The sequence below is a fragment of the Notamacropus eugenii genome, chromosome 5, assembly GCF_028372415.1.
Source record: "Notamacropus eugenii isolate mMacEug1 chromosome 5, mMacEug1.pri_v2, whole genome shotgun sequence".
In the NCBI taxonomy this organism is placed as follows: Eukaryota; Metazoa; Chordata; class Mammalia; order Diprotodontia; family Macropodidae; genus Notamacropus; species Notamacropus eugenii.
In genome coordinates, this window is record NC_092876.1 from 47,243,610 (window position 1) to 47,260,284 (window position 16,675).

The following is a 16,675-nucleotide window of genomic DNA, read 5'->3' on the forward strand; positions in this document are numbered from 1 at the left end:
AAAAATAGACTTACTATCTCCTCTCCCAAGTTGTCTCATTCACTTTTAAATATCTGTAAATAGTAGGAAATTTTTCATCACACTAAGCCTTAAACATGTCTCTGAAACCTTCTGTCTACTGATTCCAGATTAGTGAAACAAAATTTGTTCTAGGTCGAGGTTGGGTCAAAATATCAAGAATCATATAATGCACAGAATTCTATGCTAAAGATTAAGTAATGTTTACATTTTAATCACTGAATCAGTGTTGGTACTCATCTTAACATTCTTGTACTTAAGGTATGTATTTTAGTAAGCATTTTCATAGCAAAGTCACTACATGCTTTTGGTATTTTAATTTTACTCTTTCTGCTAGTATTATCTTAGGTCCTGATTGGTATTGCTTTAATTCATCAGGGCTTAAGGGAACCAATGAAAAATATTAGCTGACTAACTGAATTATCAAAAGGGGCTACAAGCCTGAGTTCTTAGGGCCTTAATCTCCATGGTGAAAACAATTGTCCTCAAGTGCAGGGATGACTAAAAAAGAAGAATGCTACAATATAACAATGTAGGTTATTACTGGAGGCAATAGTAAGAGGAAAGTTAAAGCTCTTAAAACAACTCAATTGTATCACAATACATCTCTTTAAAATGGACAAGCTTATTATGAAACCAAAACATATTATAATATTGTATTAACAAATCTTTCTCTGATTCCAACCCCAAATGATGACTTCCCAGAGCCCTAGTCCCTCATAAGTATCTTCAAAGTTCTGAATAGCACATGCCACAATGTAAGCTTCTACCAAAATAAAACATCCTACCTGAGGACAGGAAGAAACTCAAGATTAAGAAGGTAGGGTTGTTCAAGTTTCTTACTATAGGGCTGACTCCCTCTCATGGTTTTGTTTGGGGGTTAGAGACATGAAGAAGAGGATGGCAAGAGAGATACAGAGATATTTTTAAGTGCATTTATTGCTTCAATCTTTCAAATATAATTCTGGCTGAAAGTCTAATATAATTGTAGAAAACAATTTCATTTGTGCAAAGTTGAGACCATATATCTCCACTCTTGGGAAGGGGACAATGGGGAAGGAAGATGCATACACAATCAGAGAAGGACACTGTGTCAGTTGGTTTGGCTAAACCGTTTCTCTTTGTTATAAAGAGGGGATCACTGTGGGGAACAGGGAAGAGATTTCCATTAATGACTATAAAACCAAATTGTTTTTTAAACTATTACAAAGCTCCAACATGGATCATAATTTTTCCTTCATCGCTAAACATTCACCTACAGGCAGAGGACTGGAAATGAGCAATAACAAAATAAAGGGGGGGGGGGGGCCCACAACACTATTATCTCTTCTCTCTAAACCGGAACTCAAACAGAGGTCTACAGCTGGTAAGTACTCAGTGACATTAAGCCTTTCTAACTAAATATTAGAACTAACCCAACAAAAATATTTCAAAGACACCTTTTAAAAATCTGGGCAATAATAATAATAACCATATGAAGAAGGCTAATTTATATGGCACTTTAAGGTTTACAAAGCACTTTATCAATATGATTTCTAGAAAGCAAAAGATTTCTTCTGAATAAGGTTCCATCCATGTCTCCACCTTTCCCCAGGCCAGACTTGAGCTTTTGCTGCACAGAAACTGCAAATGAAATCCCTATGATTATCAAGACTCACATTATTTTCTACTATGAAGGAATGACCATCTAGACCATGGGTGGGGAACCTGTGGCACATATGGCCTTGAGACTGCAGGTTCCCCACCCCTGACCAAGACCTACACAATGTAAACCAATTCACCTGACTACTAATCAACATAGAGCAGTTTTTCATAAACCCATGAAATCTAGGATACTGCAGCTGAAGTGCAGAGCAAAGAACACTGAATTTGGAGTCAGAAGACATGAGCTAGTGTCCTTGCTCTTCCCTTCATTACTGTGTGACCTTGACTAAGTCATTATTCTTTTCTGGGTCTCAATTTCTGCATCCATAAAATAAGGGGCTAGGTTATTTCTAAGATTCATTCCTGCTCTAAACGTCTATGATTTTAGAATTGTTAAACATTTTTCACCCTGTCTATTTTTGCCTACCAAAGGCTGGCAAAGCACAGACACATGTAACACAACAAGTTTCCCTTAAAGGACACTGACAATCATGAAATGGCATTGTTGATATTCTACAACTATTTGCTGCCTCTGAATTACAACTGAGGAGCACAACGTACATGTTATCTACTTCTCTATACTTCAGAAAAACATCACAAACTATAATTTCCACTGGGAAAAGATACTCAATCAAAACAAGTTTCCACCCACCTTCCAAGTAACCAATAGCAGACTACTTAGCATCCTCCCTAAAATACTGTCCAAGCAGTCTCTCAAAGGCCCAAACATTCCTCAATAGCGACAGGGAACAGAGAATCCTGCAGATTAGACCCACAGCTCCCTGAAGGCAGGCAACAAACCTGGGCCCATGCATATTGAGCAACTGAAACCATAACAAGGGGTCGGGAAGGAGATGGGAGGGAGGGAGGGAAGGAGGGAGGGAATTTCACATGGCTTTACATTCTGCATTTGCTCCATGCATCTCTGAACAGGGTCAGCTCTTACAAGCTTGCTCTTCATGCATTCAGAAACCACCTGCACAGCTAGGCTGGTATATATTAAAGGTTCTTAGGAACATGCATTATGAATAATGAAATGATTTCATAAACATTTTCAGAAGTCAGAAACAGCAGCAAAAGCCATCCCGGTTGGGTGAGGCCAGAATAAAGTAGCCTACCTGCAGGGGCTGAATGGATCATCCATGCCTAACCAGCGGCTCTTGTGGGTCTAGCTGTATTCTTGAACCTTTACTTACTGCTAAAACTCTGCCTTTTTCTACTCTAACAACTCAAAATGGAGGCACATGCAGTCTGAGAGACCTCAGAGAGCTTTCACTGAGCTTGTGCTATGACCTAAGCCTTCACGCAGAACGCAGAAACTTCCCCCTCAGACTGACAGGACTGAGCATGTGCTGTGACCCTCCCTCATCCATACACTGTCTCTCACCGCAATCAATCTCAACCCTGCTGTTTCCGTAAATAAAGCACAGCCAGCAGACTCTGCAGCTTCTCCCTGCATACCAAGCTAGTGTGCAGGGAAGTGGGGCCGCTGTGAGGGGTTCTAAGACAGCCAACAGCATGAGGAACATTCAACCCAGTCATCAAGAAGCTTTTCTGAAATGCGTTGTTTGTAGAGCAGTGTAGATTGGACAGTTGCAGCAATCAAGAGACATTTGAAACAGAGCCCATCCCAATTTTGCAAAGTCCACAAGAATCAAAGGTACAGAAACAGATCACTTTACCATAGTGTTTTTATATATTACTCTTCAATAAAATAAAAAATATCATAAGATATTTTGAAATGTATCAGTAAATAATCCACATAAAAATCCAGTCAATGTTATTCTGAAGGCTTTGAAAACTTGTAATAGCAATTCTAATTGATACAGTTCCTTCAAGGTTTGCCAAGGTGCTCTCCCTCCTCCTCAGATTACCTAATGAGGTTGGCAGTGTAAATGTTATAATTCCCATTTTACAAAGGAACAAAGGGACATTTTGTTTAGCAACCTGTCCTTGATTTCAGTCAGTTAGCAAAGGACCACACAATTTAGGAAAAGCTTGCAATGCCAATGAATGCCAATATACTCAAATAAGAGCTAATATGAAATGTTCCTATAGGACAATAAGATCTGCAAAGCCTTTGTAGCCATTATTCTTGTTTGATTCTCAAAAATGTCCTATGACATTTTTGTATATTACTATGCACTACTAACTCCATATTCAGCAGCATTTTGTTCACTAAATCAGGCTGCCTATCCTAGAAGATGGTTCAAGACCATTGTACTGAATGGCAATCAGGATCAAATTCAATATCTGAAAAGTTCCATTCCTTCTGATGCAGAAAATCCCGGAGGAGACAATAATGATAACACCATTTCTATGGCATCAGCCATGTGTCAGACACTGTGCTAAGCATTTGACAAAGATTATCTCATTGATCCTCACAACAACCTTGATAAGTAGGTGCTATTATTATTTCCACTTGGCACATGAGGAAACTGCAGAAAACAGAAGTGAAGTGACTTGCCCAGGGTCACACAGGTACTAAGTGTCTGACACTAGATTTTAACTTAATTATGCCCTACTCCAGGGCCAGTCATCCAGTTGCCTTACTGTATTGGTGTCATATCTTTCTGACTAGGTCTGGAGCTCTAACCACAGGGCTACCTAGCTGTCTCAACCCTGAAAAGAGAGATCTGAGGTACAGATTCTTAGGAAATAGGTGGATCCTATACCCAAAAGTAGTTTGCTTTGAGACTTCCTCAAAGTGTAATAAAAGACAAATCATCCAAACCCCACCAAGAATCACACTTTGTATGTTAGTGGAAAAAAGGAAGCCACTGGCCCTATGCTCTCTGGCCTACTATCCTCATCTCACCTCCCCAAGGTATGAGCCACTCTCCTTTAATGCACTGAATGTCATATGAGGCAGCCCTTCCTATCAAAGCAGAGCCCTTTATGACAAAGTGATCTCATTCCATCCCATCCTTGGTAGCAGGCTGCCCTTCTATCATCCCCACATGCTCACATCTTCAATCTCTCCCTGTCTATTAGCTGCTTCTCTACTACCTATAAACCTTCCCATATCTCCCATCCACAAAAAAATTCTCATTGCATATTCTATTCCCACTAGCCATGACCCTAGATCTTTTGTGACTAAAGTCCTAGAGGTTACCATGTGTAACATATGTTTCCATTTCTTTTCCTCTCACATTCTTCTTACTAGTCAAGCTTCTGCCCTCATTGTTCCACTGAAATTACTCTCTCCAAACTATGATGACTGTTTAATGGTCACATTTCTTAACCTCTCTGCAGCCTCTGACAGTGTTGATCACATTCTCCTTCTTGATACTCTCTTTTCTCTGGTTTTTACTGACACAACCCTCTTGTAGCTCTTCTTACTTTTATGTTATTGTTTTTAGTCATTTCCGTCAGGACCCCTTTGGGGGCTTTTCTTGGCAAAGATCCTCAAGTGATTTCCCATTTTCTTCTCCAGCTCATTTCAATGATGAGGAAACTGAGGCAAAAAAGGTGAAGTAACTTGCCCAGGTTCACACAGTTAGGAACTGTCTGAGCATGAACATAAACTCAGGAAAATGAGTCTTCCTCACTTTAGGCCAGGCACTTTATGTCCTACACCACCTAACTGCCCAATAAAAAGTCTCTTCAGGTTTTTGCTTACTTTTATGACCACTCCTCACATACCTTTGATATTCCTTCATCCAAGTATGCACCCTAAAGGTGGCAGCTCTGAGTTGGGACTACTTCTCTTCTCCCTCTGTACTATTTCAACTTACAGATCTTATAAACTCTCCTGGATTTAATCATTATGATTTTACATATCAAGTACCAGACCTAACCATTGTCCCAAGCCTCTAGTCTCATATCTCTAATTTGCTTCTAAGACATCTTGAAATGGATGTCAGGTAGAGTTCCTAAACTCAGCACATCCAAATCTGAACTTGATTTTTTGTCTCCTATTTTCTTAACTCCCCTATTTCTGTTGAGGATGTATCATCATTCTCCCAGACATTCTTCAACTCCTCACTCTCTCTCACACACATATCCAATCTATTACCAAGACCTGGGTTTTACTTATGTTACATCCCTTCACTACACCCTCTTCTTTCCTCTGACACCATCAACACCCTTGTGCAGGCCCTCATCTTCTCAGGTATGAACTACAGCAGTAGGCTGCTGGGGGGGGTCTCTGCTCACTGAAGTCCACCCTCCACTTAGATGTCAAAATTATCTTTTTAAAGGTCAAGGCTGACAGTGTTATTGCCCTCCACAAACCTCAAGGATCAACTATAAAAGTCAAAGCCCTTCACACCCTCAGCCAAGCCGAGGCTTTTTATACCTTAGCCTCCCCACTCTCACTACTTACTCTGAGGTCCAGCTAAGAGTGGTCCCCTGTTGTTCCTCTAACAAGACACATAGAGTGTAGACCAGACATTTTTACTGCCTGTCCTCTATGCCTGAAATACTCTCCCTTCTCATCTCTGCTTCCTGGCTTCCTCAAAACCCCAATTAAAATCTTATCTTCAAGAGCAAGACTTTCCATACCTGAGCCTGTCCATCCCCACCCATTTATTCTGGTGCCTTCCCTTTGCAGGTTATCTTCAATTAATCCTGTGTAGCTTGGTTATATGTAGGTGTTTCTATGTTGTCACCTCCCAACAGACTTTTTAACCTTCTATTTCCAGCACTTAGCACAGAGTCTGGCAAAGAGCAGGCACTTAAAGTTATTGACTGACACTTCCTCTCTTATCTCATACTCAGTTTTATCACTTCTAAAAACATTGATAAAAATATTTTTAATAAAATATAATAGATGGTTGAATATGGGACAAAGGAGAGTTTATACTGAGGAATGATAGTGATAGCAAAATAAAATTATTTTAAAGCTAAAATGCATACAACAAAGAAAATTGTTCTTTAACTTTATATTCTAAGATAAACGCAACCATATTTTCCAGGGGGGAAAATGATCTGATGATTCCAACTAATTACTTTAAAAGAGACAGTTCTGAAGTAGCATCAAAAATATAAGATTTCAAGATGGAGGAGAGATCGGTGATAACTGTGGACAAAGAAGCTCCAGCTGAACAATGAAGCCAGAAGCAAGGTTGCAAAGGATTTGGAAGAGACTGAGAGGAGGTGTATATATATATATATATATGTATGTATATATGTATGTATATATATGTATATATATATTTATATATACACATACACATGCATATATATATATATACATACATACTATACAGAGAGAGAAAGAGAGGGAGGGAGAGAGAGAGAGAGAGAGGTATATATATAGAGAGGTAACTAATATGGATAACATCTTTCTGAAAAGGGAAGGGCAGACAGACGAGGAAAGCTACAGGGAATGGTAGGATGATGTGAGGATTTTTTTTTAATGATGGAGAAAGTATTATATTTGTAGGCACCAGAGAAGAAGCAAGTAGACAGAAGAGTATGGAGAGAAAAAGAGTTTAGAAAAACAAACATAGTAGAGGAGGGTGTGGAAGTCAGGAACGAATGCAGGACAATCAACTATAGGAGACAGGTAGAGAAAGAATCACTTAAATGATAGAAAATGCAAGAGTTTGCAAGTAGAGGGCTGGCACTGGAAAGAAGGGACACCTTTTCACACAAATAAAGAAGAAGAGATAGTGGGGGAAAACTGAGTGATATAAGATGAGGAAGAAGACAAATGGCTTCTATTACTGGTGCGACATGAGGCTAGACCCTCAGCTGAAAGAATGGGAGAAGAAAGGCTGCTGTAGGAAACCTAAGAAGAAAATTTTCAGTTTAGAAAAGTCACTGTGGTAAATGCAAAAAAAGAACTAGTTACAGAAAAAATGAAAGATGGCTTTACTGAACTAAAAGACTAGATTAGATTAGATAAAAATAGCATGAAATGGTAAGAGACATGACAACAGATGCATAACCTCTCTTGGTTCAATTCAGCAATAGTAACAGCAGCAGCAGTAGTAGTAGTAGTAGTAGTAGTAGTAGTAGTAGTAGTAGTAGTAGTAGTAGTAGCGATGGCGGTGGTGGTAGTAGTAATATTTACACATAGCACTTTAAGGTTGCAAAGGGCTTTATAAACATCACCTCATTTGATCTTCATAATAACCTTTGGAGAGGGTAGGTGCTATCATTATTTCCATTTTATATGGAAACAAACTCATAGAGGTTAAAGAATTTGCACAGGATTGTACAGATAGTGTCAGAGTCTCCATTTGAACTCAGATCTTCCCCAGTCCAAGTCCAAGGCTCATATTTACTTCATCAGTATGTTGAGCAGCATGCAAAGAGAACAAAACAAGTAGGTAGTTGAACTATTCCATGGCTGGAGTCTGGCAAGACACAATGAGCAATGTAATAAAGGACAAAACCAAGGCATCTGAGAGTAGAAAGTTCATCAGAACTGAAATAGTTCACTAAGGGATCAAGAAAGGTAAAAAAGGAAACTTTAACAAGTGGAAGGGTAATGACTTGAGAAAATAGAGTGAGATGGAAAAAATGGACATCTCAGTAAACACATACACACACAAGTTGGAAAGCACAGAGGAAAAAGAACTTACAAAAAATGTATTCAGATAAGATAATTTCAGTATTCTTGATCATGAAATGTAACATTTATGGGTGATGGCGTGACCATCTCTAAGTATAGCTGGGGTAGAGTGGAAGAGTAGCTCATGAGAACCTGATACTTTATATCAAAACAAAAGCAGCTTTTTATGCTTTTGTGTTTCCTTCCCTGAATACAGGTAACCAAATAGGGGCCCTGGAATACCAGCAACCATATGAGTTCAGTACTTTGACAGCTCCAGGCCTTGGGTGCCAGCAATAATAACCTCTGAAACAACTTCTATAAGATGACCAACATAAGGTAAATGAGACTAATCCCACCTGACTTGTGAAAAGGAAGATATGAATCTTAAGTGAAATGCTTAGACAGTAGAGAGCTGAAGTGAAATACCTGTTGAATAAACCCACAGTGTTTTCTATTACAATGTGTAAGTATCAAGCACCTGAAAGAAAATAACAAGAGTTTTGTACTACTATTTGATGATTTAATTAAGTGTGAATGTGTACTTCTGAGTCTTTTGTAATTTAAATATTTCTTCTATAGTACAGGAAATACTTTCCAGATACCTAATCTACTTTGCACATGGAATATCTTTCTGGAAGGAACCCTGTTAATGTCTTTTAGGTAGAAGCTAGACAAAGGATATCCCAATTTCAGAATACCTAGAGTGGAAGTATAAAGAGCCATAATATACATAACAAGAGACTCATATGCCACTTTGGGGTCCTGTTGTAGTCTAGTTGACCTTTAATGGGAGAGGGTGCTCCTAATTTCTGGGTTGAGGGGCTTTGAAAATAAAATGCTATTTAAAAGCATACCGAACTATTCTTTTAACTTTCTTAACAAATGTAATCTCTTAACATATTTTATGTTCTCAAATGGTTCCTGAAAAATTAATAAAATGAAAACACTTTTTTGTCCACAAAACTGCCTATGAAACAAAGGAAATGGCAATACACTCTTAAACAAATTTCAAATTTAATTCAACACTTGAAACTACATTCAGGTATTTACCTATATTAATATCAACAACATTTTTCATTAGAGTATTAAGAAATATAGTTCTCAATCAATGCATTCAAGGAAGACACAACATTAAGCAAAATAGCAGTCTTGCAAACTATTAAATATAAATAGGTACAATGTCATAAATGAAATATACGAGTGCCCCAAAGGCAACTGACACAGGTTAAACTACTGGGATGATCACAGAGGTGAAATTGAAGGAATAAGAATAGACAAAGAGAAAACAAAACTATTAACTTTTGCAAATGATATGCTAATTTACATAGAGAACCTTAGAGAATAAATTTAAGAACTAGGCTAAAAAACAATTTTAGCAAAGTTGCAGGATATAAAATAAACCCACACAAATTTCTATATGCTTCCCAGCATAAAAAGATATGAATTCCACTTAAAACAGCTACAGACCTTATAAAATATGTGAGAGTCTAACTGCCAAGACATTGACAAGAACTACAAGAATACAATCACAAAACACTCTTCACAAAAATAAAGACAAATCTAAACAACTAGAAAAATAATAACAGCTCATGGATAGGCCAACTCAAAATAATAAAAATGACAATAGTATCTAAATTAATTGAATTATTCAGAGGCATAACAAAATACCAAAGACTTGCTTTTCAAAGCTTAAAAAAAAATCATCTGGAGAAATAAAAGGTCAAGAATATCAAAGGAATCAATGAAAAATACGAAAAAAAGGAGGTTTAGCAGTACCAGATCTCAAAGAATTACAAGATCTCAATGCAGGTAGATTCTTACCCGTTTTATACTGTCAATTACTTTAAAGGGAAATGTTCTTTCTATATTACAAAGTAGTAATCATCAAAACAATCTGATATTAGATAAAAAATAGAGTGGTGAGTTAATCAATGGAATACATTAAACACACAATTTACTGAAATAAAAGACCACAGTAACCTAATGTTTGATAAACCCAAAAATCCAAACTACCAGGGCAAAAACTGGTGAAAAAACAGGAAAAGGAGTCTGGAAAGAACTAAGCATAGACCAACATTCCTCACTATATACAAAGAGAAGGTCAAAATCAGTAAATAATTTCAACATAAAGGCTGATATCATAAGTAAATTAAGGGAGCATGCAATAAATTACGTTTCTAAGGGAAAGATTTATGAGCAAACACAATATACAGAGGATCACTAGCCATAAAGCAAATAATTTTGATTACACTACAACCAGATCTCATTGTCCCCACCTCCAACCACCACAATCAGAATGGCTCTGGGCTGCAATGGTACTGCAGTCCCCTGCCACTGCCTGCCAGGAATCAGTCAGGCAGAAGTGTGATCAAAATTTGAAAACAAGAACTGTGTATGTTAAAAAAAGTTTTACACAAACAAAACCAATGCAGACAAAATTAGAAGGAAAATAGGAAACTGGGGAAAGAATTTCACAACAAGTTTCTTTGATATAGGTCTCATTTTTCAAATATAGAGGAAACTGAGCCAAATTTATAAAGCCATTTCCCAACTGATAAATGGTCAAGGGATATCAAAGCTATAAATAATCATATGAAAAACCACTAAAAATTAAAGAACTACAAGTTAAAACAACTCTGAAGGACCACCACCAGATCTATCAGACTGGCTAAAATGACACTAATTAAAAAAAAAAATGCAAGTCAGACAATGCATATCCTGCAAAATCACAAATCAGGCAAAAGATGGAAATAGTCAATATTGAAGACATGAAAAAAACTGGACACTTCAATGAATTGCTGCTGGAGCTGTTAATCACTACAATTATTCTTGCAAGTGATTTAGAATTATGAAAACAAAATTACTGAAATGGTCACATTCTTAGATTCATGCCAAGAGATTCCATTTCTAAGTTAAGATTCCAAGAAGGCCATCGATACAAACAAAGTTCCTATATACACCAAAATATTTGTAACAATACTTTTTGAGACAGCAAAGAATTAGAAAGAATGTAGATACCCACTGACAGAGAAATATCTAAAACTATGGTACAAGATTATAATGGAATGTGTGTGTTTGTCCTTCATTGCTGAAGAAGACCACACCATCAGAGAAATAATGACATGACTTGCACTTGACCTTGTTTTGAGTAAGGAAGGGCTGTGCAGGTCAGCAGCCTCACTTCTCCTCCAGAGCCATCTGAATCCAGTGACCAGATGTTCATCAGGATGACTGGAGATGATGCAGGATGAGGCAATTGGGGTTAAGTGACTTGCCCAACCAAGGTCACACAGCTAGTGAGTGTCAAGTGTCTGAGGTGACATTTGAACTCAGGTCCTCCTGACTCCTACACTGGTGCTCTATCCACTGCACCACCTAGCTACCCCTTGTAATGGAATATCTATGCTATAAGAAATGAGAAATTTAACAAATGCCAAGAAATATGGACAAGATCTACATGAGCTGACTACAGGGTTAAGTATGGATAGACAAGAAAATAATATTCACAATGATAACAATGTAAATAAAAAGAATAACAACAACAAAAAATACAAAGTGAATATTGCAAAAATACAAAGAACAAGCATGACTCAAAAGAAGAAACATGTGGAGGTACTCCCAACACTAGCCATTTACAGAACACTGCACATATTTTTCATGTATTGATCTCTCAAAGATAACTTGTTCCTATTTTTTTCACTTTTTTGTCATTAAGAAATACTATGCATAATATGTGATAACTGTCTGGGAGGAGAGGAGAAAGGGTTTCTAGTGAAAACCATGGTAATGCTATCATTTAACTTTTTTTTTAAAAAAAATAAAGAAAATATGGTTATGCAAAGAAATCTAAGAAGCAGAAGAGGGAAGGATGATGGATAAGATCTGGATACAAATCAATGCAGGCAGAAATGGGAGCATACTAAAGAATGCACGAATAGAAACAGAAAGACGGAACAAATGATGATTTCAGGAAAGTGATTACAAATTTTGCCTGGAGATATAACATAAGCAATGATGAGGGACCTCAACAATCTTTACTTCTGATTTGGGACAAAAGCAAAGGCTTAATAATTTTTTGTCTAAGCTTGCAGATAATTTCCTCCTTCAAAAGGAGGAAATACCCCCAAAGAAATTCTAATCTGGAATTGATATTTACCAACAATGTGAAAACTGGTTGCCAGGGAAGAAATGATAGGAACTTGGGGGAGTGGGGAGGAGAAGGGGAATGATCCTTCCACCTTCCAATTTGTGTCAGCAGAAAAATAAAGCAGAAAGATAAAACACAGATTCATGAAGAGGAGCTTTCAAAGGGTTTATGACAAGTGTAGGAAAGTTATCATGGTATAAAATTTTCTCCAGGAGAATCAGCCCAGGAAGACTATCTCAAGAAAACAATTTTAAAAGATATAAATCACTCCTACGAGTAGGAAAAGAATCATCACAGACAATTATATGAATATTTTCCCCAACTTTTTAACATCATGGTTGCATGAAAATTATATCTGAAATAAGAAAATAATGAGTAACCACTTAGAGAAAGTACATGGTAGTGGAAAACTTAAAGCTCAAAGTCAGAAGAGTTGAGTTCCGGCCCCAGCACTGGCAATCACTATGTGGCTCTGGGAAAGGCGTCTATATGAGGTCTATTGCTAACTGGCTGCATAACTTATGCATGCCCATACTTTCACCAGGACTCACTTTAATGTACAAAAGAGAGCTGCATGAACTCCAAGAAATTTCCATTTTATGATTCAAAATCAATTAAGTAACTGTGGTACCTCCATTTGTTAAAAAGTGATAATAATACATAGAGTGCAACAAATGCTTATTCTATTCCATGATTATTCCTTCAATTCTATTCTCATCTGATTATGCTTCAATAATGAACAGTAGTGGGTATAATGGACATCCTTGCTTCATTGCTGATCTTCCTGAAAAAACTTGTAGCTTATCTTCATTACAAATGATGCTAGTTCTTGCTTTAGGAAAACATTTATTCCAATAATTTCTAAAAAAAATTTTTAAAGCAGGAAGGGAGGTTTCATTTTGTCAAAAGATTTTTTTCTGCATTGGCATAAAATTCATAATTTTTGTTGTTATTAATGTAGTCAATAATGTTTATAATAAATATTGAACCAGTCCGGCATTCCTGGTAGAAATGCAACCTGGTCATGGTATATGATCTTTGTAATATATACTGCTGAAGCTTTCTTGCTAATATCTAAAATTTTTCCATCAATTCTCACTGGGGTTATTGGTATATACTTTTTCTTCCTCTATTCTTACTCATCCTGCTTTAGGTTTCAAGATCACATTTGTGTCAAAAAAGGAATTTGGTAGGAAACCTTAGTTACCTATTTTTTCCAAATGCTGTATGCAGTATTGAAATTTTCTTAAAATGTTTGTTAGAATTCACTTGTAAACATATCTAGTATGGGGATTTTTCCTTTGGGAGTTTGCCCATGGTTTATAATCTATCTCCAGAGTTAATAATCTGAGAAATTCATATTTTTGTGGATATTCATCTGTTTCATTTAGATTACTAGTTTTACTGGCATAGAGTTCGAAAAACAGTACCCAATAATTGCTCTTATTACTTCTTTTTTTTTTTTTAAACTTTTAACATTTATTTTCACAAAATTTTGGGTTACAAATTTTCTCCCCTTTTATCCCCTCCCCACCCCCAAACCCAAGCATTCTAATTGCCACTGTGACCAATCTGCTCTCTCCTCTATCCTCTTTCCCTGTCCATGTCTCCGTCTTCTCTTTTGTCCTGTAGGGCCAGATAGCCTTCTTGACCCCTTAACCTGTATTTCTTGTTACCCAGTGGTAAGAACATTACATTTGGTCCTAACAATTTGAGTTCCAACTTCTTTAGCTCCCTCCCTCTCCACCCCTTCCCCTTGGAAGACAAGCAATTCAATATAGGCCAAATCTGTTTAGTTTTGCAAATGATTTCCATACTACTTGTGTTGTATAGGACTAACTATATTTCCCTCCATCCTATCCTGTCCCCCATTACGTCTATTTTCTTATGGTCCTTTCCCTTCCCATGAGTGTCGACCTCGGATTGCATTCTCCTCCCCATGCCCTCCCCTCCATCCTCCCCCCAACACTGCTTGTGCCCCTGTCCCCAACTCTCCTATATTATGAGATAGGTTTTCCTATCAAAATGAGTGTGCATTATGTTCTTTCCTTTAGTGGAATGTGATGAGAGTAGACCTCATGTTTTTCTCTTGCCTCCCCTCTTTATCCCACCACTAATAAGTCTTTTGCTTGCCTCTTTTATGAGAGATAATTTGCCCCATATAACTTCTCCCTTTCTCCTCCCAATATTTCTCTCTCACTGCTTGATTTCATTTTTTTTTTAAGATATGATCCCATCCTCTTCAATTCACTCTGTGCACTTTGTCTCTATGTATGTGTGCGTGTGTGCATTCCCACCAAGTACCCAGATACTGAAATGTTTCAAGAGTTACAAATATTGTCTTTCCATGTAGGAATGTAAACAGTTCAACTTTAGTAAGTCCCTTATGACTTCTCTTTGCTGTTCACCTTTTCATGGTTCTCTTCATTCTTGTGTTAGAAAGTCAAATTTTCTTTGTAGCTCTGGTCTTTTCATCAGGAAAATTTGAAAATCCTCTATTTCATTGAAAGACCATTTTTTCTCCTGAAGTATTATACTCAGTTTTGCTGGGTAGGTGATTCTTGGTTTTAGTCCTAGTTCCTTTGACTTCTGGAATATCCTATTCCATTCCTTTCGATCCCTTAATGTAGAAGCTGCTAGATCCTGTGTTATCCTGATTGTATGTCCACAATACTTGAATTGTTTCTTTCTAGCTACTTGCAATATTTTCTCCTTGACCTGGGAATTCTGTAATTTGGCCACAATGCTCCTAGGAATTTCTCTTTTTGGATCTCTTTCATGCGGTGTTCTGTGAATTCCTTGAATATTTATTTTGCCCTCTGGTTCTAGAATCTCAGGGCAGTTTTCCTTGATAATTTCATGGAAGATGATGTCTAGGCTCTTCTTTTGATCATGGTTTTCAGGTAGTCCCAGAATTTTTACACTGTCTCTCCTGATTCTATTTTCCAGGTCAGTTGGTTTTCCAATAAGATATTTCACATTATCTTCCATTTTTCGAATCTGCACGCTATGTTCTGTGATATCTGTCTTTCTCATAAAGTCCTTAGCGTCCATCTGTACCATTCCAGTTTTGAAAGATCTATTTTCTTCAGTCAGCTTTTGAATCTCCTTTTCCATTTGGTTAATTCTGCTTTTGAAAGCATTCTTCTCCTCATTGGCCCCTTGCACCTCCCTTGCCAACTGAGTTAGGCTAGTTCTCAAGGTGCCAATTTCTTCGAGATTTTTTTGGTTCTCCTTTAGCAGGGAGCTGATCTGCTTTTCATGCTTCTCCCTCATCCCTCTCATTTCTCTTCCCAGTCTTTCCTCCACCTCTCTAACTTGATTTTCAAAATTCTTTTTGAGCTCTTCCATGGCCCGAGCCCATTGGGTGGGCTGGGACACAGAATCTGGATTTCTGTGTCTTTGCCTGATGGCAAGCATTGTTCCTCCCCATCAGAAAGGAAGGGAGGAAGTGTCTTTTCTCCAAGAAAGTACCCTTCAATAGTTTTATCTCTTTTCCCTTTTCTGGGCATTCTCCCCAGCCAGTGACCTGACCTCTGAATGTTCTACTCACACCCACCTCACCTCCTGATCCTCCCAGCCAGCATTTGGGGACTGAGATTCAAATGCTGCTTCCCGCCTTAGGATTTTTGGCAGGGGCAGGGCTGCTATTCAGTGTGAGAATTAAGTTCAGGTGGTCAGGGGCAGGGCTGCCTCTCTGGCTCAGTTCCCTCTGGGGGTTTATGCACAGACCTTCCACAATGGACCCAGGCTCCCGCCCGTTTGGGGAGCCCCTGTCAGCAGCTGCCTCTCAGCTTCTATCTCCTGGGGGGGCCCGAGCCATGGGGGCACCCCACTCCCATTTCAACCCGCCAAAGACACTCTCTCACCTACCCCCGTCAGTCACCTGTTGGTGGGGGGGGCTTGTGCCGCCACTGGAGATCCCGTCTCTGGAGCCTTCTAGGATCTGTACCTCTCGGAGCCGCGGCCACGGCCGCCGCCACAGGTCCGGGCTGGGCTCCGCGTCTGCAGCACGACAGCACTTTTGCGAGAGGTTTGCAGGTCCCTCTGTGGGTGGAGGGACCCGCATGGCTGCTGGAGATCCCGTCCCCGTAGCCCGCTCGGATCTTTTCCTCACGGTGTCGCTGCCGCGGCAGGGCTGCCCTCTGCTCCCTGTCCCGGCGCCCAGTCCACGGCGCGAAGGAACCCCCGCAAGAGGTTTGGAGGTCTCTCTGGAACAGAAATCTCCCTCGCTCCAATATTCCGTGGTCTCTTGGTGCAGAATTCGCCCTGGGTTGGTCCCCTCTAGCCGTTCTGTGGTTTGTGGGTTCGGAGCTGTGTGTATGTGCGTCTTTCTACTTCGCCATCTTTCGCTCTTA

General features: G+C 38.6%; 1 protein-coding gene across 4 annotated transcripts in view; it reads right to left on the reverse strand.

The window, feature by feature from the left end:
• Positions 1 to 16,675, reverse strand: part of RERE (arginine-glutamic acid dipeptide repeats) — a 478,375-nt gene that overhangs the window by 221,051 nt on the left and 240,649 nt on the right. The window contains exon 1 of one of the 4 annotated variants that reach the window (XM_072608762.1): positions 2,781 to 2,920. The exons of the other annotated variants lie outside the window; for them this stretch is intronic. Coding sequence (XP_072464863.1) covers positions 2,781 to 2,806 — 26 coding nt within the window. The 5' untranslated portion in view covers positions 2,807 to 2,920. Of the gene's footprint in view, positions 1 to 2,780; positions 2,921 to 16,675 lie in introns of those variants that run through there. 4 annotated transcript variants of the gene reach the window in all.